We start from the raw sequence: 17,675 nt of genomic DNA, 5'->3' as shown, positions 1-17,675 counted from the left end.
GCTGCTTTTCTGCTTTTGATTCCAAAATATGCTGTTTCTGCAGCTGGGAAGCACATGACAAGTAAAAGAAAGGACTCCTGAAAGCCTGTTTATTCATCCAGTAAATGTAAACAGCTCAAATATTAGCCTAAGGAATACCCAATAGGTAGCATCAGAGAGACAGGCGAAGCTGGTGGTTTCATCATCTTGGCAGCTACATATTTGGGTGTAAAGACTGATGATAAACTTTTTGTTGTCTCATAGGCCAGTATTCTCAAATTTTAATGTGCACATAAATCACCTGGGGGTCTTATTAAAATACAGCTTCAGATTCAGTAGGTCTGGCCTGGGGCTGAGATTCTATAGTCCTAACTATCTCTCGGGTAGTGCCCATCCTATTAGTTCCCAGACTACACTTTGAGTAGCAAATTTCCCATTCTAACAGAGGCCTGGGGAAGGCAGTTTTCTTGAGTGGCTGGTAGGGACACCCTCAGATAACCCAGAAATGACAGTAGGAAAAAAAGACTGTTAAATGAATTAAAAGTACATGGCACAAGATAAACTGCAAGGTTAGAGTACATGAAATAATATTCCATTAATTATGAAAAGTATACACAGAATACATAAGAAGCAGATTGTAAGAAAGTCAATCCATGAGCAGGTCAGCCATTCTCCCCTTGTCTATCATTTCCTCTGTAGAGATTACATGGGGAGGAGTGTGGACCATTTCCATTGGGATAAAACTCTGCTGAGATGTACTTAAACAGCAATTACTGTGTACTCAGAGTAAAAAGCAATTTAAACCAGGTGACGAGGAGAATGCAGAATTCATTAGGCTTCTGCCCACAGCCCCTCTACCCGAAAAAATCCGATTGCTTACAAAAATTGATTTAAGAAAGAGCAGGTGGTGATAATTTTAGGTGCATATTTACAAAGCTACCCTAAACATACCACCCTGCCATGAAAGAGTTTCTATTTTTTCTCAAAGAATTAACATAAACTCAAAAGGCTGCCTTGTTCAGGGTCTCTGGGAGGTGAAGTGTGCTACTATGGCTTCTAGGTGAGACTCAGCTCTGGGCCTTATGGACCCTCTCCTCAGATTACCCCAGGAATCACATCCCCTGAAACATTGATCAGGTCCTGTTCATCAAAGATAACTGCATATACTGGGAGGCTTGGAGGACATGGCTGAAAATACAACAAAATCACACCAGCTACAGTATCATGAAGTTTCTGAGTCACTGCAGAACTCAGAATAAAATGAAATTACCAGGGTAGAACATGTTTAAAACATGCACAAAATGACTCTGGATTTTAACATAATATTCCCTAAGGAGAAAAAAAACATAGATTGTGACCAAGATTAATCATGCAGCTTTTCCTCTAATTTCCTGTAGTGGAAGTTAAAAGCCAAGAACTGTTACTGAACTTGCACCCTCCGAATTCGCAGATGAGCCAAACCCTCCTTGACTCATTCCTGTCCTAACCCCAAGAGACCTCCAAAGAGCAGGGCTGAGCCTTTAATGCCTGATGCGCCTCTGCGTAGAGCTTGGAGCTTTAATTTCCCTTCTGGTCTTTGTTGACCATGGAAACACCATGAATTGTTGCTTTATCTCATATTTTGGTACTCCGTTATTGCTGTTGTACATTTTATTTTATTTTGTTTTGCAGTTTAGAGATGTTTTAATTTTAGGAAGGTAATGCTGTTGTGCATTTTCAATGCAATTAGAGATATTCTGCCAAGATAAATAAATATCCTTCATACAAGTAACTGTCTTTCCAGATATCCCACAGTCATCCTTTGCAGGTTTTAAGTCACATTCATTCTCAAGGAAACTTTCAAAATAATTTATTCACTCATATTTCTCAGTAAGTTTCCCTTGACTGCCTGCTCCATATTGGCAGAGAAGGTGTGAGGGGGATGACCTGCACTGCTATTTAAGACTCAAAGAGCACTGTCCAGCATTTCATCCATTTTTAATGAATCACGAGGTGGAATTATCTAGGATTATCACACGATTAACTCTGTTGGCTGACTCTGCTTAGATACCCAGAAACATGGAATGCTCTTCATGTGAATGGTCCTGCTTTCTTCCCTATGCCTCTAGAGACCAGTCAGAGGTTAGCAATTCCCTGGGAGAATTGTCAGCTATGTGTTTTTGCCTTGTATTTGGTTATAGCTTTTTTCTCCATTCTCTAAATGTTTCCTGTTTAAAAGTACCTAACTTCCTTTGCAAGAAATTCGGTTTCCCTGACCTTCTCTCTCTTTTTTTTTTTCTGTTTCTAATGGTCCTTGAAATGAAAATGTTTTCTTGAGTTTCCTTATTTGTACTTGAGTCATTATACTCAATGACTCACGAGAATAGCTGGTGACCTGGGGTTCTCTCTGTTGAAGAGAATGCACATTTTGCATTCTGGCCTCTAAACATAGGGGTAGATTTAAAAATGAAGACATAAATGGTTAATCATCTCCAGCATGGTGTCAAACATTCCTTTAAAGTTAAACCTTGATTTTTAATCTTCCATCACTTTGGTCTTATGGATGAGTTTGCCTTTATGAATGCAATACTGCTTCTTTAAGGCTGACCTCAAATCAAATATTTCTTCTTGAAGACTCTCTACTTTGCGTGGTTATTGCTCATAGGAACCAACACTCCTAATGATATTTTTGTTGGCTTCAAATTCTGGGCTAACTTTTTAAAATTTTCTCCTGGAATTGTGAATGTGGTTGTGACTGCCTCTTTACTACCGTTTGAATATTATTTCCTTACTGGTGTTCTATGAAAGTTGTGTATGTTTACAGCCACTTCATCCGGTACCTCTCTTATAGACCGGAAATCTTTCAAATGGTTCTTTACATGTCATGATCAAACATATTTTTATTAAAGTCTCAGGACCAAATCTCTCATCCTCTCATATGTGTATGACTCAGTTTTTGATTTCCCAGTTTAGTGCTGCCTGGTTTAGGGTGGATGTAGTTACTGCATTCAGTAATTGCTCTTTGAATATAAATTTACTTGGCAGAAAGCAGCCCAGAATTTTCCTGTTAACACAGCTCTGACTTGTGTCTTAGTCCTTTTGTGTTTCCAAAGGAGTCTATTAATTCTACCAAACAACCCACCATCTGACTGAAAAAAAAAAAAAATCTGTCAAACTAGCTACTTGATTAAGCCATTAGATTGAGATTACATTACATTGTATATTCCGGATTCCAGGCATATTAGCACGTAGATCAGATTCTTGTCTCTAGGTTATTACTAGTTTGATGGATTATCTTATTCTAGTGGCCCATGCCATGTGTTTGAAATGTGGCTAGGATCTATAGGATAAATAGATATAACTCGGGTAATACTCCTACAAAACTCCAACTTAATATGCTGATAATGAATAGATTATAGTATGGAGTTGAAGGGCACTGGATGGGAAGCAGAAAAGCTGAGATCTGTCCCAGCTTTGTTGCAACACATCTCTTTTAACTCATCTGGGCTTGAGTTTTCTCATCTGTACAATGAAGGGATTGGACTATAGCTTCTTCTATCTCTGAAAAGTTAAGACTCTACCCTCCAATGGAGATCACCTGCCCTTTCTTTACTTTGGAAGATAGTGTAGACCTTTAAAGGATCCTTGTTGAGATTTCTATGTCTTTTTATCTTTGGTTTCAGAATATAGTTTTATTCAATCTTATGGCAGAAAACATTTTTTTTTTAAGTGAAATGAACTACCAATCGCCATGAAACAGGGAATACATGATTAATTTGGTGGAATGACATTAACACATTTAGGTTGCTTTGTTCTTCATTATTTTATTCAACAATTAGCTCATAAGCCTGCTAAGAGCCTGTGCGCCACACAGACACTAACAGTCTCTCTCCAGGTTCTGGTTCCCGGTGAGAGAGAGATCTCCCACTATGAACAAGTTAATCCCTGTGGTCCATTAGGGAGGTGATGGCTTGGGGAACCGTTCGCCTGTTGAGTGCACACATCTGGAAAATTCTCCTTGGCCGAGCAAACATACTGCTCTCAATTTTTCATCCACATCAATGAGATGTGAGGAGTGGCTCTTTAGCAAGACACGACCACACAATAACGTAACAAAACCAGCTAACGGCACTTCATTTATTATAGGGCTAAATGCTCATTATTGTTTGTAAAGGATGAATTCATAACCTCTGCAGAGTTACAGTTTATACATGGTTGATTTCCATTTACAAAGAGAGAAAGTCATTGTTTTCTCTAAATGTCAAGCTTTGACTTACAAAACTCCCGTTTTCTTTTAGGTTGGGGGATGTGTGTGTGTGTTCAAGAAAATGTTTAGCAACTAGATAGGGGAGAAGGGAAATAAAACTTGAAATGTAGTAGGGAAAGCACATTTCAAAAATTCTAAACAAACAAACAAAACCCCCAAAACTGAGGGGGTTTCATGGAAGGTCTTAACAGAGAAGACCCACACCATACACTTCTTTTTTAATGTGCTTCCTCCAGGAGCAGAAGGAACTGGGAAAACTGGATTTTTCCAACAGGAGTGTGAATCTGGAAATTCTTAAACTAAAATTTGTGTAATTTCATGCTGCAAAGAGGCACTCTGCTTATGCAATTGAAATAAAAAATAAAGTGCCTACCTGGGTGTTTCCAGAGTAACTGTAAGCAAATAAGACTAATTAGAAGCCTTCACAGTCTCTAATTAAAAGCTAGGAAATAACTCACTCTGTGATACAAGAATCCCTGGATGTTTGGAAGAGTCACTTCCCCAAGGCCAAAGTCCCTGTTCCATGGAGCATATCATTTTGGAAGCAGGGGATCCAGAGCTTGGTACCCATGGATCTAGCCCTGAAATACACATTTGGGACAATGAGTACAGGAAATAGGGAGGGGCAATATTTTAGTACCAGTTGTACTTGGAAAATATCATTTAAAAAGAATGGGAGCTCCCATGGACAAGGAGAGAAGCACTTTCAGTTGAAGTGAGAGGGAAAATTGAGGCACTTTGCTTAAGCTTTGGGGACTTTTAAACACTTAACTTTTTCACGCCCCATGGCCCGATCCTTCTTTGGAATAAAGTTATTATTGGGCTTGGGAGAGAGTGTGAAATCAAGAAAGGAAAGGGGCATGCAATGGGGAAGGGAGGGAGCAGGAAAGTTCACTTTGCTGAATAAAGAATCTTTTAAAATATAGGCCTGCCACATTCTCTCCCCAATCAGTTTGACTGAAAAGCAGAAATACTACTTTCTTAAACACAGTTCATTTGCAATTTTCCATCACAATATAATGTGGAAAAAATAAGGCTACCTATCAACGGAAGCATATCTGGGGTGAATCTTAGGCAAAAAATGTGGACCTGCAATAATTCAGATGGTGTTTTCTTTCAATCAGTTTCAAAAATTATGGCTCCATATATTTCCAAAAGTTTCAACATTTTCTTGTATCTCCTTATAGTCAGGCGCTCAGAGGTACGTGTTGGTTTTAATAGCTTTGGTAGAAACATGCTGAAATAGGAATGGATATAAAACCCTTTGTCTTTAGGCTAATTTGGTGTGGATTTATAAGGCCTGAGTAAACTGGTAAATTAGTAAATTTCTTAAAATAATACAAATGAATGTAAGACACATAGTAGAAGAGCAGATTCAGAAAAAAAAAAAAGGTTAGTATTGTATTCCCATGTTTTGTAAAAGATATCAAGTAAGGCCACCAATACAGGAACCGAGTTCTTTTTTCGTTTTTCCCGTGGTGATTTCCTATCAGCTTCATGTTCTTGGAGGGGGCGGTGAAAAATGCAAGATGGCCTTTGACTTTGTTTCCTACGTGGTCAGCAGTGGCACGGGCTGCAATCCGGGCTCAGCATTCCCGTAGAGTGTGCAACGTGGGTGCTTCTGGCTGGTAGGGAGGATGTGGCAGTTGGCTGATAGTGTGCCGTGTTTGGGAGGGCTCACAGGGCAGAGGAGCAAGCCTCTGTGTCAGGGACTTCCTCTCTGGTCATGCCCTCCTTTTGGCTTGAGCTGGGTCTCGGAGGTTGGCTGCCATTCTTACCCTTAGATGCGGTGGAGGTGGGTCTCAAGCTACCTCAGATAATTAAACAGCAGCTGTGACACTTGGAGCAGTGTTTCTTCTTTTTCTTGGGATGGAAAATGGTGAGGATCGCTTCATCAAAAACGGCTTTGAGACCTTTCTGAGTCAGGGCCGAGCATTCCAAGTAGCACTGTGCTCCAATCTTAAACACACAAGAGAGAAAGGCATGAGAGGAGAAAAAGAGAGAAAAGCACAGTGGTGTCTGCCCTCTGCACAGCCAAGTGCTGCTGCTGCTTGTCTCACAAACAGCCTGGGGGATGGTTTGGATCATGTCTTTTTCTTCTGCATTTCAATTTGCATCTGCTATCCTGATTTTTGGTATTTTTATATTTTTTTGCTTTCTGATATTAATAATAAATGATTGTGGATTGCTTTTGATAAGCAACAGATTCTGAAAGTGATCCATAACCATTTATTCCTAAATATAAGAATATAAAAAATATAAAAATTAAGAGAGGATTCAAACCAGTGATATGGTTTAAATATATATTGTGAACAACAGGGTACATGATGTTGTTTTTAGTACCTTCTCATTTGTATGCAGAACATGTAAATCTGGTGCAAGCGAAACATATTCCCTTCTGTATATAGTAGGGCAAGGTGTCAACTTGGTTAATAAAGCACATAGAAAGAGAGTGGGTGATATGGTTTTATAGGTCATTCTTGATTAAAATGCTCTTCTGACAAGGTATCTCTCAGCAAGTAATATCTGATTGGTCATATTATTCAGTTTTAAGATACATTAAAAGGCATATCTTTAAGCAGTTAAACTCCAAAACACTAAAAATAAAAATCATAAAATGCATTTACTGACACAGACATCCTCCTTGTCAGTATACAGCCTATGTGTATTTAAATGAGGAAATATTTTGTGCTTGCTTAGGGCTTTGTTTCAAAGCTTTTGATGATTTCATATTATGATGTATTTGATAATCACAAGATCCCTATTAGAAATATAAAAATTCAGGCCAGAGCCATAGATTCTCATTATAAAAATTGCAGGGTAGAGCAGACCAGAAGTTGGCAGTCAACTTCATGAGATAATTCATGTGAGGGAGACCCGGGGTTTTAATTGCTCCCAAGCTCAATATGAGCTAAGAGTTTGATGTGGACCTTTTAATATTAAGGATATCTGGATAAATGCTTCTATTGTATGCTTTACATTATAAGAATAACTTTGAAAAATTACAGTGTACTCAGAAGAGGATGGCTGGATGGTGAGCTCCTGGAAACCAACAACAGATAAATGACTAAAACAGGGTAGCAAAATCACATGCCGATTAGGGCCAGTAGCTTATGTAACTGAGTAAAGCAGCGCTGGTGCCAGACAACAGGAAGAGGTAGAGTCTGTGGCGGCCTGTGAAGTAAACACCCTCTCCAGAGCTGGTAGTCTATTTGGCTTAGGCAACTGCTGCCAGGCAGGAACGTTGGTTCATCACTGCCATCTTTGTATTTTTCAAGAGGACTTGGACATTTGGATTTTAGTTAATATTTACCAATTTAAAAACACTCTGTGGTCCAAGCAAGCTGCTGATGTGGGATGTCTTTGGCAGCAACCAGCCAGTTTGTAATGTGTGGATTAAAGGGACTGGTGACTTAGCTTAGAATAGAGTGGGAACAGCCCCAGAAGGTGAAATGTACTGTTTAAGGACATCCAACTAGAAAGTAAATGATCTAGACCTAGCATCTGGGTCACTTGATGTGTGTTATTTTCCTAGTTCCATGACGGAAACTGTGACCCTCATCACTCAACACTGCAAGAAGCTGGTCAAGCTGACAGTTAATGAAATGAAGCTGCCTACCTGTTTGAAAGTCCACAGATAAGAAAGCTAAGCATGAGGTAAAACTGTTCTGGTGGCATCCAGATATTATGCACTTGCTTTTTTCCTGTATGGTTAATGGTTACTGTATGAGCCAAAGGAAAATACTCAAAGAAAAGATGTTAGATATTGATAACTTATTTTATGGTTTCGTTTTGACCATGGTCTGGATTAGAATATGGCTTTTTAATATAATTAAAAACAATTGAATGCAAGAGAGGGATAAAGGATAGAGAAATTTTTCCTAATAATGTTCTGAAATGTCATCTGTCACATTTTGGGATTGTGTTCGGTATTCGATACGAACACATGTGAAAAGCACACTAATCTAGTGAATGTGTCAACTGAATGAGTGCTTGTAATGTGCTGGCTCTTGTCAGTCATCCTGAAAAAATACACAGAAAGCACTGTGGGGCTGTTCCATCCGGAATACCTCCCCACTAATGATCACAAGCCTCAGTTGATTCTGGAAATTACAGGAGAGCTGGGCTGCTCTGGGCTCACACGTGGAGTTCTGGACTGTCTGGTCCTGCAAGACGGGCAAGCACACTCTCTCCTCCTCCTGTCCCCTCTCCCCACCCCCTCACCCCCCATCCCACAGTGCTGCTGACAGCGTGTCAGAGTTTGTCTTTTGATGGTGCAGGAGGAGTCCAAACTTGTCTTTCCCAATTCAGACATTTCTGAAGGTAATGAAACAGCAGATCAAGGCATTATTGTATAACTGGGTTAATATAACATTATTTTGTACTGATAGTTCCAGGAAAAGTAGCAAACAGATTTTGGGTGTGATTTGGGAAATATGTGTGAGAACCAGAACCCAGTTGTGAGATGAGTATTGTTAACCATGGCTCAAGGGGTCTGAGGGTCAGAGAGGAGAATTTATTCAGGTTCAGGGAAAAGGCGCAGCCATGTTATAGGGACTGCTGAAGAAAAAATGTGTGCCCTCAAAGATGCAAAATGGAAAACCATCCCAAGGAAATACAACCTCTCTTACAGCAGCAACTTCATCTGCCTTTTGGAGCAAAGTGATCTACACAGTCAAATATTTAGAACCCATCTGTAAGCGCTCAGGATTCACAGATCTTTGTTTAGATACACATGCTAGCAATCTGGGACATGCTTTACCAAAATGATGTGTTTTCAAGAACAAACTAAAGATTGAGAAATGTAAACTGAGAGAACACTTCCCTGCTAACTTTATAAAAGCTAAAACTTATTGTCTCAGATGCTGGGAAATTTTTCAGAGGTGTAGAGAACATTTTGAGTCTGACAAGAAGAAATTAGAAAACAGGCAAACAAATTCACAATGACCAATCAAGTGGAAGAAAACCTAGTATTTCTTCCAGATGGTCCTCATGGAGGTGGGACACGTTCTAGAACAAGATAAGGTATAACTGGAAAGAATAAAGGTGGAGAGGTCTTCCCAGCTGCAGACGTGTCTGAGAGGACACAGTTTCAACAACTCTAGCTTGCTGAGCTAGATCTCATGGTACATTGACTCATTCAATCGGGAGGTAAGTCTATCACCATTCTCCTTTGCAGCTCAGATAACTGATGTCCAGAGAGGTTAGGTAACCTCTCTAAGGCCACACAACTAAGAAAATGGCAGAGATTTGAATTTGTCTGTCTCTTGAGCCAGGGTCTTAACCAGTCTCTTGTGCTCTCTCTAGCAAGTGTAAAGAAATATGTTTGAAAGAGCAAAACTAACGAACAAATGGAGATGCTGTTATGGGCTGAGTGACAGTAGTGAGAGAAGAAGAGAAGGAAAAGTAAGGCAGTTCCTGTAAATGGAGAGGAGACATGTCAGTAGAATGAACAGAGTGGGCTTGTATCTTAAGGAATGGCTAATAGCAGAGAAGTTCCTTATTTCTTATTTAAGAACTAGGAAGGGTACATGCAGCGAGAGGGCAACTTGAGAGCCAAGCAAAGGAAAAGGAGCCAAATAGCTTGTGAGAGAATTTCCATCTCAACAAATCAACATTATGACCAAATTGCTGAAAGAGGAGAAGGGTTTCCAGGCTGCATGCATTTGCTGCTGATGTTTCTTTCAAGAACTGGCAGAATTTGCCAATGCAAGGGTGGATAATGTGAGGGCACTGCTTGAGTGTAGGTTATTATGGAGTGGTGGGGACTATGGCTTACTGAAGGGTATATACATTGCTTAAAAGACTGTTGAAAAGTTGCAGTTGATGAGGAAATGCTGGATAGTGCTGCCGGATGTACTGATTTTTTTAAAGAAGCTAGAAATGTGTATATTTACATAAAGTTTCCAAATTGTTCAATGTTGACCACTAAATCACATCAAAAATACCTGTGTGGGTTGATCAAAACATTTGTGGGTGAAATTTGGCCCATTACTTGCATGTATTGGTCTCCTTATCTGGAATTTCGTCTCCCCAGTCCCCTAAATTTGTCCACTTGACAAACTTGTTCCTATCCTCTAAACCTGGCTCAGTTCTCAACTACTCCAAGAAATCGTCTCTGAGTCCTCCTCCCCTGAATGTGTCCATCACTCTCTCCTTTCTGTTACCTCAGCCCTTTGTGTACCTTTCTGTTGTATTTGTTCAGTTGGTGTACTTTTGTTTGTCTATCTCTCTCATCTTCTGGCCTGTGGGTTTCTTGAGGGCAGGGGCTATCTCTCTCTCTCACCTCTGTAGCCCAGACCCTAGCGGTGAAGTGACTGATTTCTAATGACCATGGGAGAAAGAGGAAATGGCCGGCACACAAAACAAGGAAGGTAATGGTGACTCTTGCAGTCAGGGGGAGGGTACTAAAGACTCCATGAGCATTGATGACAGGATTTTTGCTGCAGTTTTGCTGCTTTAAACCCCACTGGTGCAAGTTAAAAATCCAGGGGGAAACAGGTGCTAAGACAAAGAGTGAGAACAGCAATAAAAAAGGCACAGGGTGAAGAAGATGGCAGGAGAGGCCCAAAAGAGGCCAAAGACCAAAAAAGGAAAGAAGATGGTCAGGTGTTTTATCAAGAAATACCTCAGGAAGTCTGAGCTTAGAAAATCATGTTTAGGTTGTATCCAATGGAATTGGGAAAGAGAATGCACAAAAGTATCATCTTAGAGCTAAAGTGACATATATTAGGTATCAGTTATTGCCAAATAAGTCCAGTGGCAGTATGGACATACACAAATGAGAAAAGCATGGGAAAAGTAGGCTGAAGATTAAAAAACAGAATAATGAAGGGAAGAGGGAGGATAAAACAAGTAAAGGGATAACAATGAATATTTATTATAAATTGATATAAAACATTTATGTAAATGTAGTTGACTTTGGAGTGTAAAGAACTGGAAATATATACAATATGAAAATGTCCTTTATAAATAAAATGTCCTTTGAGTCCAAAAAGAGATGATAGATAAAAAATGTTTTGGAAATTGAAAAGTACTGAACAAAAAGATATAAAAAAATCTGAACTTGCAAAGCCTTTAAGCTATGGGGAGAATATACACATTAAATATGGGGCTTCAGTCTGTAAACAAAGAAGCCCCAAACCTAAGGGTTTCTTTTCAGATTATAGGAGGGAAGCAGAAGAGCATGGTAGTTAAAGCACAGTTTCATATCCTGGCTCTGCCACTTTCAAGTGTTGTGACTTTAGTCTCTCTGAGCCTCAGTTTCCTCTAGGAAAGTGGAGGTAATAATATATACACCTCAGGGGGTTGCTGTGAGGATTAATTAAGACAAAGCATGTAAAGCGCTTGGCATGAAACCCAGCCCACTGCAAACACTCCATAAATGTTAGCTGTTATTATAAACTACTTGACAGGAAAGTCAGGGAGCAGAGAAACTTAAAGCATCTCTATAATTACACGAATTGTGATGAAACAAGTTAAACTCTTGCTTGGTTTTCTTCTAAATTGGATTTTGTTAGCTAAACATGATTCTCTCAGTATCTGAGAGCAGTTGCTAGGAGAAACTGGCAAAAGGCAATGAAGTGGTGAACTCAGCCATTGTTCCTAAAATAAATATGAAATGAGATGGGAGGCTTTGGAACAACTTCTCAGAGGGAAAAAACGACTTCCCAAATGAGAAGTCAGTCTAGGACACTGACAGGATGGTGGTGGGAGAGAGGCCAGAAGCAAGAGACACAGAAAACAAGCTCCTGCAAAAAGGAGGCTTCCGGGACCTCCTTTTTGTGAAAAATGCCTAGCTGGGAATCACATACAATCATTTATGGAGCTATATATTTATGTACCTTAGGGAGAGAATGGAAGCTGGATGTGTGAAGAAAAGGTAGAAGAACCTGTAGATGTATGCCCATCTTATAGGAGGAAAAACAAATGGCTGGAGGAGAGTTTACACAAGGTCAGGTGCATGGGGATGACGTCCACAGAGCTGGCTTAGAGTTGTTTTATTGTGTTATTATCAGCTGTATGAATCAAACGTGTTCATCTCCCTAAGATTCTGTTCCCTCACCTGTAAGAGGAGACCAGGACTATGTGCCTGAGGGTGAGCATGAGGCTGAAATAGACAGAGCTTGTAAAGTGCTTAGTGAGAACACAATGGGTGGCTCACACTGCTGGTTCTGACATTACTATCCATAGAGGTAGGAAGCATTAACTTTCTCAAATATTTGTAAGATGTTCTCATATATTGCATCCATAAAACATAACTTTAACCCATTTCTATTCGAGTGTATCGCTTAATTTTGTTGCCTATAAGAAAGTTTTAATAAGAGAAATGCACGCATTTTTATTCACAAAGAATTGGTAGTTAATGTTATTCTTGACCTATTTAAAAGAGGGACCCCTAACTCTGCCCCAGGACATACATTTGCAGGGTTAGTTACTTTAGAAAGTAAAAGAGGAATTTCTGAAACCTCTGGCAGGGCTTGATGGGTTTGTGACTAAATCAATGAGGAGGTTATGGAAATATGATTTATAACCCTCCTCTTGCATATGGTACCTCATCCTCTTGTGTTCATTTTAGTGTCTGCCTTTGTACGCATCTTGGTGGTAAATGGGAGACAAAGACTTGGTCTGAATCATTTGCCCAACAAAATCACTGTTAAGCTCTTAAGAATGAAGAAAGGTCTGTGGAAACTGTTCCAGCTGTGAGCAAGTAGCTATTATCTGTCGAATAGCCACATGGATTCTCCAACTAGTTACCTTTTGGTCTATGTTACTCTTTTAAGATGCTGTTTGTGACATAATCCAGCCTCTCTAAGTGGCTATTCATTACAGGGTGAGAAATACTGAACAAATATAACCCTGCCAGATGGAAATCGAAGTCTCTCCCAGGAAAATCACAAAATGCCTTTTATGGAGTCATTTAAATGAGTCACATGGATAATAAGCAATGAAATTTACAAATATATATCTAATGATTCCCATTATTCATACTTAATATGGCAAATGGGTAATTTTAGAGGTTGCTAAATCAAATAATAAGTGCTTCAGCTGTTTAAATTCACCAAGTTTCTTAATGAAAAACAGACAGTGCTGGCTGACAAGAATGCTAACCAAATGGTCCCTCCCAGCCTGACGAGAATAGAGGGGAGAGCATAAAGCAGAGAGATGACTCTGAACACATTGTGTTTTAAAGCAAAAGCCGATGTCGTTCTTCCATTCCAAAGCATACAGCAAACTCTTCTCTCAGCATCCATTTAAAATGAAATTCAAATCGGTACCGCTTTTGCAAGCTTCACGCCATGCTCATAAGTGAGAGGTTTCTCTTTCATATACAGCAAACGGGCCAAGGTTTTGGGGTCATCTCGGAGATCAATCTGGCAAAAAACACACATGTGATACACTTATTTACTTTTTCAGGCCTCACCAGACGTTTAAAACTGTGACATAATAGAGATGTTTTTCCCCTTGACACCTATGAATTTTCTTTAAGGAAGCACATACATATGGCCATATTATGTCTAAAAATTAGAGTGAGTTCTTTGTAAGTGTATACACCAGGCTTTCCTTATAGTTTCCCCTTCAAAGCTATTACCCTGGGAGCTGATTCGAATGATTCTGTAGCTGTTGCAAATGTTTTTTGAAATTTCCTGTTTATTCCTAGGTCCCACTTATAGGATATACAAAATAATCAATCAGTCTTACTACTGTACGGTGATGCCTCATTTGATCCCTGGTTATACTACTCATTATCTAATAGTTTATTTCCTGGCTCTGAATATATATATATATATATATTTTTTTTTTTTTTTTTTTTTTTTTTTTTTGGAAGGGGCACAGTTTCCAAACCAAATCTTCACCCTCAAAGGGATGAAAATTTGCCACCTGTGAGGATATTCTAACAAATGTGCTGCAGGCTCTGAAGGCAAGTCCTAAAAAGGAATTTCCAAAGGGCTTGCTCAAGGAATAAGCATTAATCTTTTCAAAGGCAGAACTACTTCGAAAATAGCATCTATGTTTGGATTAGGGTTGATAATTTAATTAAATATTTAAGTTGCTTTAAAATCTCACTGTGTGTGTGAACACATGCATACATACATGGGTGTAAATGTGGGCACATAAAGGCTTGTGTTTTAAAGGAAAAATAATATATTCATATATTAGGGTCCCGTAAGCACATTTCTCAGCTTTACTAATTTGTGTGTGTGGGCATTTTTGTTTTGGCCTTAATTTTTCAACTTAGTGCCCACCAGTTATAAAAAGGATTCAAATCATACAAAGATGTTTACATGTCCCATCACATATTTTCCCACCAGATGGTCAGACACTATCGTCTGGAGTTAAGGCAAAAGATCTCATTTAAACAAACTAATAATTATCTTTCAGAGCAGAAGCATTAACTGTATTCTGATTTATGGATGTATTAATTATCTGTCCATACACTCTCTAGGAAACATTTTCCTTTCTTTTACTTTTTAAAAAATTTCTCTTTGTGAAGCACAATGTAAAATGAGAAATAGAAAGCAGCAGCATATGAAACAGATAATAAAGCTCTTTGGTATCATTACATTTCCATATGTCTTTGGGATAGTAATTTGGGTTTTAACATAGCAAAGAACAAAATCTATTTAAAACTATAAAAAGCTGGAACAATCTTTAATGCATTTGTGCAACTGGCTTACTGCTGGAGATTCAAACTATGGAACTTTATTAGCTTTCAAAACACTTTAAAGCCTTTTACAATCACAGCTTTATCTGGTATATATCTGTTTTAATGTTTTTTTAAGATCTGAGAGATCGGGGGCTTAAAGGGAATAGAGAACAATGAATTTCTGTCTTCCTTTTCAAGGGCTGTTCCTGAAGAATTTTTGTCATAATGAGCTTTTCTGATTGCTGCGGTCATTTTGACATTCACACCTATTTTGTGACTTTCAAAGAATCATGGATTTTAGATATAAAAAATATTACATAATAAGTGTAATTGACATCTGCACCTCATTCCTCTGGCTCAGGACTGAAGAAGGTTGTCTATTTAAAAAATTACTTTGTTATTTAAAAGCAAAAAGCGGAGAGATTAATTTTTAAAGGCCACATCAAAACTTCCTGTTTCATATTAAATAGCTTTATTGTCTTTTCAACCATGGGCTAAATAATCATTCAGTCCTTAATAAAGGCTGTTCATAGGATTAATGTATCTGAGACACTCTTCTATAGTGTTTGATAGAATAGGATGTTCAGGAGATGCCGAAAGGGTCTTTTCATTTTCACAAACCCTCCACCGACCGACCCTCCCTGCCATGCCCGCCTTCGAACCTGGGTCCCTATGAGGACGTAAGGCACGTGAGGCATGCAGTCCTTCAGCTCCGGGACCCACTCCTCCTGGACGTTGTGATAAGAGGCAGGATTTACGACGGAGAAGCAGATCAGAAACACATCCGTGTTGGGGTAGGAGAGCGGCCTCAGCTGGTTGTAATCCTCCTGCGGGAAGAGCAAAGAGTTTGTGCGTTTGTACAGCTGGGGTGAGGTGTGGCCACGCAGTTCCAGGGAGTGACACGGGAAAGATTCCACCGTCGTGCCCTTCGACCCCATTCCTTCCCTGACCCTGGAATCTGGTGGTTCCCTATATTACAAGAAGTAAAGGAGCCATCAATCCGGAAAACACCTGTTTGTTCTGTATAGAGATTATGAATCGCCTCCGTTTAAGATGAACTAAAAAAAAAAAACCTAAAAAAAATTTTTAAAATAGCTTTAGTGAGGTAATTTACATACCATGAAGTTCATCCATTTAATGTGTATAACTCAGTAAGAATTATTGCAATTCTCCTGTCCCTTGGGAATTGTGTTGTATTGAATAGGGATTTAAATTAGTGGGTCATTGGCCAAGGCACAGAAATTCTCTCCTTATATAATTAAAAAAATTGCATTGAAATTTAATTTAGAATAAGCTAACTCGAATGCAAAGCAAAGAGTTGTTGCCAAATCATACACCACAGTATTTGAAGAAATATATTGTCTGAGGGTTTAGAGCTGGGAATTTGGGGATTTGTTTCTAAATCTACCTAAAAGCCATACTGTGGCCTAATAAATAAAATGCCAGATTAATGACTTTTCCCCAAAGACTTTTCAGACCAGAATATGCTCTAGTTGAAGAGTTCCTGTTTGCATACGATGTTTATGTATATGCTGTTTTAGTGGGAGATGATAGAGACAAAGAAAAACATTGGATCATCTCAACTTTGGGAAAATGTCAGCAAGTACCTTTTATTGTATGTGAAATGTTTTAGGAGGTGCCAAGGTAAAATCTGCTATTTCATTAGAAGGTTTAATCTATTTTCATAGAATTTGGTAACACATAAGCCCAAAGTAACTTTATGTGTGTGTATACTTTACATGTATATACTATGTATACACACATGTTCTCACATACCACAATATGACAAAATGTTCATACACACTACGTGTAATTTATATACATATACACACTACGTACAGGCACACATTATACATACATACATAGGTGCAATCAAATCTATATGTTCACACTTATACATGTGTACATAGACATGGGCAACGTATCAATTCATTTATTAGGGTCTGTCCTTACTACTCTTCCTAACACTTAAAAAAGTTACAAAATTTATATATGCTCTTTGCAAAAATTCAAACATTACGGAAGTACATAGAGTAGAAGTAAAACTTTGTTCCCATCCTGCACGTGATCTCTAAGAGTTTTTCCTCTCTTCCCAGAGGAAGCAGCTATGTAACAGTATCCTTCCGAACTTCTAATATTTATTTATGCATATAACATACACATGTTTATTTAAAAAAGAAATTGATTATATAGCTCATATTGTTGTGACACTTGTTTTTTTCAACTTAACAGGTCATGGGTATTTAAAAATATTGACCTCACTATCTTTCTATTGACCCTAACAATGTCTTTATAAAAAGGGGGTGCACACAGCCACGTACACGTATGCCCCTTCCAAGGGGAGGAAGCCCCTTAGAATGTCAAGGGTGGTCATCTCTGGTTGGTAGCCGTGCATTTATCTATCATTTACTCAAGGTGCCCAGCACACAGGGGCTCAATATGCATGGCTGGCACTATTACTGCTTCTAATACTAACAAAATCTAAGCAAAATTCAATGCAAGCTGGCAAGGATGCTGAAAAATCCTAAAATCCTAAAAAGTGAACTAAAAGAACACACACAAAAAAATCAGTCATTGTGGTTGAGTACATTGCTTAAAAACTGATTAGGCCAGGCCTACGATTGCATCTCAGTCAAGTTGTGCCCATGGCTATGTGTGTGTGTGTGTGCGCCCCTGCGTGGCAGGGGTGGGAGTGTGGGAGGGGACAGCTTGTCTCTTGTCAGTGACTCTCCTCTTTCCACAGCTAGCCCTGAAAGCCAAATCTGTCCCACAGTCTCTCTGCCTCTCTCCTTTCTCTCTGGG

General features: G+C 39.0%; 1 protein-coding gene across 1 annotated transcript in view; it reads right to left on the bottom strand.

The window, feature by feature from the left end:
* Window positions 1-3,795: 3,795 nt before the first annotated feature.
* Window positions 3,796-17,675, bottom strand: part of RHOJ (ras homolog family member J) — an 84,246-nt gene continuing 70,366 nt past the window's right edge. Inside the window, exons 3-5 of the mRNA XM_036844655.1 lie at window positions 15,536-15,700; window positions 13,504-13,599; window positions 3,796-6,184 (exon numbers count right to left, since the gene is read on the bottom strand). Of these exons, the coding sequence (XP_036700550.1) occupies window positions 6,038-6,184; window positions 13,504-13,599; window positions 15,536-15,700 (408 nt within the window). The 3' untranslated portion in view covers window positions 3,796-6,037. The remainder of the gene's footprint in view (window positions 6,185-13,503; window positions 13,600-15,535; window positions 15,701-17,675) is intronic.

This window comes from Balaenoptera musculus, chromosome 2 (genome assembly GCF_009873245.2).
Source record: "Balaenoptera musculus isolate JJ_BM4_2016_0621 chromosome 2, mBalMus1.pri.v3, whole genome shotgun sequence".
In the NCBI taxonomy this organism is placed as follows: Eukaryota; Metazoa; Chordata; class Mammalia; order Artiodactyla; family Balaenopteridae; genus Balaenoptera; species Balaenoptera musculus.
This window is presented reverse-complemented; position numbering and strand designations above follow the sequence as displayed.